The sequence below is a fragment of the Eucalyptus grandis genome, chromosome 10 (assembly GCF_016545825.1).
Source record: "Eucalyptus grandis isolate ANBG69807.140 chromosome 10, ASM1654582v1, whole genome shotgun sequence".
In the NCBI taxonomy this organism is placed as follows: domain Eukaryota; kingdom Viridiplantae; phylum Streptophyta; class Magnoliopsida; order Myrtales; family Myrtaceae; genus Eucalyptus; species Eucalyptus grandis.
This window is the reverse complement of record NC_052621.1, coordinates 10,832,273-10,836,481: the sequence shown is the minus strand read 5'-3', so window position 1 is coordinate 10,836,481 and position 4,209 is coordinate 10,832,273. Positions and strand designations below refer to the sequence as shown.

Sequence of the window (4,209 nt, the reverse complement as noted above, 5' to 3'; positions counted from 1 at the left end):
ACTCGAGCAATTAATTAGCAGTCCCGCTCCCCTCTTGCCAAAAGGCCCATGAGAAGGGCCACTTACGTGAATGGTAGGGTTCCGGTATCCTTCTATTTTCATTTATGCATGAAGGATGCAAGATTGCAGAGAAGGACAGTGCATGGCTGCCTAGTACTGCTAGCGAAGGCCCGGGATCGGTTCTTCAAATCGTCACTTTCTTCATTTTGCTTAGTTTTGCGGGTTGGGCAACGCAATGATGATAACGAGCCGGAGTTTAGACGTATCTTGGACCATCCCAAGGGAATTACCGTGCCATTTTTTTCGTGCGTTCGATAATCTAACCGGAGCATCCGATATCTTGTAAGACCATTTCACCAAGATAGGCAAGCCTTCTTAGTTTGGATGAGAACTGATTGGCTCTTCATATCGCCACTTTCTTTGTTTTGCTTAGTTTTATGGCTCGGGCAGCATAATAATGATAACGAAATAGAGTTTAAATCATAAATCACAGTCAATTATTTTACACTTTCCTTTACACTCCGTCCGATCTTTTTACTTAATACTAAGCGTGAAAATTTAACTACAAAGGTAAATGAGATATAAAAAGATTTGAATTATTATGTGAGATTTAGTGGGATAACAGTGAATTGTCTTAAAAGTTTGAATTGCTACGTAGATATGTGATTGGTCATGGTATATTAAAATGATATGATCTAACCGGAGTATCCGGCATCTTGTAAGGCTATTTTTTTTGTCTCAAACGAGATAGGTAAGCCTTCCCAGTTAGATGAGAACTGATTGGTGGGGTGTCAAACCTGTCCTTTGGCAATAATAGATTTTCTAACGTCGTGAGCTGTCCTTTTGGCAACAATAAAGGGCTGTCGAAACCAGTGCGGGCATCCCCGCTATGAGGAAGCACAGAGGCTCTCTGGGATAACCCGACAAGTTCAGTCAAAGAGTTGAAGATGGAAAGCTCGGGCTCAGGCCAAGCCAAATGCATCGCCGGCAGCAGCAGAGAGGCCGAACTAAAACCCTGCAATGCCGAGAGTAAACGAGCTGGTTGGGCTACATTCCCGTTCATCACAGGTCTCTCTCTCTCTCTCCCCCTGAGTAAAACTAGTTTGATTCGGGCGAACGTCTGAACTGTGTCGGCTGCCATGATGGACCAGGAGCGGCGGCCTTGTTGAGCGTGGGCGCAACCGGATGGATGACGAACTTGATTGTGTACTTGATCAAAGAGTTCGATGTGAACCGGATCGACGCAGCGCAGGTTTTCAACGTGATCAATGGCTGCTTCTGTCTCCTCCCGATTCTTGGCGCGGTCATAGCCGACTCCGTCCTGGGATGCTTCTTGGTCGCCTCCATTTCTTCCTTCGTAGCCTCGATGGTATGATGGCATCTCAACCTCGCGATCTTGCTGTTCACAGCTTCTCTTTCAACTGCTAAATTAGACGGGTTTGATAATAGTGGGCTAATTGCAAGTAATATAATACTAGAGTGTGTTTGTTTTAGAGGAAATTTTGTGATAAGAGAAAATATTTTCTGAAAAATCATTTTCAAGGAGAATGTTCTTTTTTTCAGATAAGGAAATTCAATTTTCTTTTTTAACTCTAAGTATGTATTTTTTTTTTTTTTGAACATAAATGATTTTTCTCATTTTCAGCAAATCAAACACATCAAAGTTCGAAATATTCTTTTACTCAAACAAACCCACACCATACCATCACATGGTTTTCATAGTGAACTGATCAAGAACATTAAATAAGAAACGAAATAATAATAAAAATCTCAGTAACAAACTGTCACTCCAGCAATCTTTATTGTTTTCCAACGTTGAAAACATTGAGATTGCTGAAGGGCACACATCTCCAGGGCTCCCTAGCAAGTAGCAAATAAGTCTTCCTGAGAATCTTGTCTCTGATGAATTTTTAAAGTGGGTTTGCTCACGACCGATCAGTAGCATTATTTTTGGCCAACTTGCCGCTTGCAGGGTATAGTTCTTTTATCCTTAACGGCGACGCTTAATTCATTGCGGCCCGAGCCGTGTGGAAACGGATCAAGCTCGTGCAAAGCCCCATCTAACCTTCAACTCGGCGTGCTCTACACAGGGATAGTCCTAGCGACACTCGGGGCGTCCGGAGTGAGGTTCACCATGGCAACATTAGGGGCGAACCAGTTCGAAAGCCAAAAGGATCAATCGACTTTCTTCAATTGGTTCTTCTTTGCACAATACGCCGGTTACGTCCTAAGCAGCACGCTGATCATTTATGTCGAGGACAGCGTGAGTTGGGCCTTTGGGTTTTGGCTATGCGTTGCTGCAAACTTCATTGGGCTCGCGGTTCTTGTTGCTGGAAATCGGTATTATCGCCACGAGACACCTCAGGGGAGTCCATTACTGAGCTTAGCTCGTGTCCTTGTTTCTAGTTTACGGAAACGGAAGCTTCAGCTCACACCGAACAGCAATGAGTTCTATTACGGCCGAGATGGACAGAATAAGGAGGTGGGCGTACCTCCTAAAATGAACTTCAGGTACCTACAAGCGAGAGTGCGGAGTTTAATACTATTTCTACATTGTGCTAAGACTTCTTCCTTTAAATGACGCGACAGTATACGTGCCATCGATCGATGAATGCTTTATCTTCCCAAATAGATAGGACCGACGATCACGATGCCTAGCCGTAATCTCACTGGGTTGATTTAGTGGTTAAGGAGCAGAGGCGTGTGTGTAACTTAGGCATATAACACCAGTTTGATTCCTCATCTTTCAAGTGCAAACAGTCTGAAATATGAACCGCCCGCCTAGGCTTGGACTCGAGCCAGCTAATGAAACTTGGACTTCCAAGTCATTACGTAAAAAACGGGAAGAAAGTTGGATGTATACGACTAGCCCAATAAACGTGTGCATGTCCTTTTGTACGAGAACATCAAGTTACACTCATGTGCTTGCTTTACTATCGCTCGTTCGCCTTCAGATGCAAATGAATATCGATCGGTGAAATCAAGCTACCAGGAGATATGATGTTAGAGGTAATTTACAACTACAAGTGACGGTAGTCGATTCCTTTTCCGTTTCGCAGGTTCTTGAATCGTGCTGCTGTGAAAACTGATGGGGACACCAAGTCCGACAACTCCATCGCCAAGCCTTGGAGGCTGTGCACGGTGCAGCAAGTGGAGGACCTAAAATCCGTGATCAGAGTGTTACCACTGTGGTCAAGCACCATCTTCTTGAGCATCCCGATCGCTGTCCAAAACAGCATGACAGTCCTCCAAGCCTTAACCATGGACCGCCACCTAGGACCCCATTTCACGATCCCGGCCGGTTCAATCATCGTCATGGTCATGATCTCCACCTTGGTCTCTCTTGCTTTGATTGATCGCTTTCGATCCTCATTCCCGCTGTGGAAAAAGCTGACCGGTTCACCTCCAACAGTATTCCACAGGATCGGTACGGGTCATCTCCTGAATGTGCTCGGCATGATTGTATCGGCACTAGTAGAGTCACGCAGGCTCAGGACATCCCATCTCCACCATCTTCAGAACGTTTACAATCATATAGTCCCGATGTCTGTGCTGTGGCTATTTCCTCAACTGATTCTGGTAGGAATTGGAGAAGCATTCCATTTTCCGGGACAAGTGTTGCTGTACTTCCGAGAATTCCCGGCGAACTTAAGCAACAGCGCGACTGCAATGGTGTCGGCGGTGATTGGGATATCTTATTATTTGAGCACCGTGTTGGTCGATCTGGTTCGAAGGAGCACGGGGTGGTTGCCGGACAACTTGAACGACGGGAGGTTGGATTGTATGTATTGGTTGCTTGCTGGGGTTGGGATGGCAAATTTCGGGTATTATCTCGTATGCGCAAAGTTGTACAAGGGAAAAGATGGGAGTTCTAGTTCGAATCTTCCATTGAGGGATGATGCTGGCGAAAAAGAATGAGGTCCTAAATACGTTTGTCCATGCATGCTGGCGCTGGAATTAGTCTATGTACATTTCTTGTCTAGTTAGACAAAAATGTTGTTAATTTGAATGCCCGCTTCTTCGTGGAAGACTTTCTCAATAAAAATATGTGTTTGTGCATATCTATTATATCTAAGTTAAAAGCAAGAGCTGAGACAGAAAGTTCGCTCCTTTGCTTGCCATTTGGCATTTAACTTTGTTTCTGTAATTGCCAGATGGCAAGACACTTAGTATGATTTTGCCATGTGGCCTATGATCGACTAATAAGCA

General features: G+C 44.6%; 1 protein-coding gene across 1 annotated transcript; it reads left to right on the top strand.

The window, feature by feature from the left end:
* Positions 1-914: 914 nt before the first annotated feature.
* Positions 915-4,009, top strand: LOC104421698 (protein NRT1/ PTR FAMILY 2.7). Its single transcript, XM_010033751.3, has 4 exons — positions 915-1,068; positions 1,152-1,369; positions 1,973-2,511; positions 3,060-4,009. The coding sequence occupies exons 1-4, from the start codon at positions 948-950 to the stop codon at positions 3,916-3,918; spliced, it is 1,737 nt and encodes a 578-aa protein (XP_010032053.2). The 5' UTR covers positions 915-947; the 3' UTR covers positions 3,919-4,009.
* Positions 4,010-4,209: the final 200 nt, after the last annotated feature.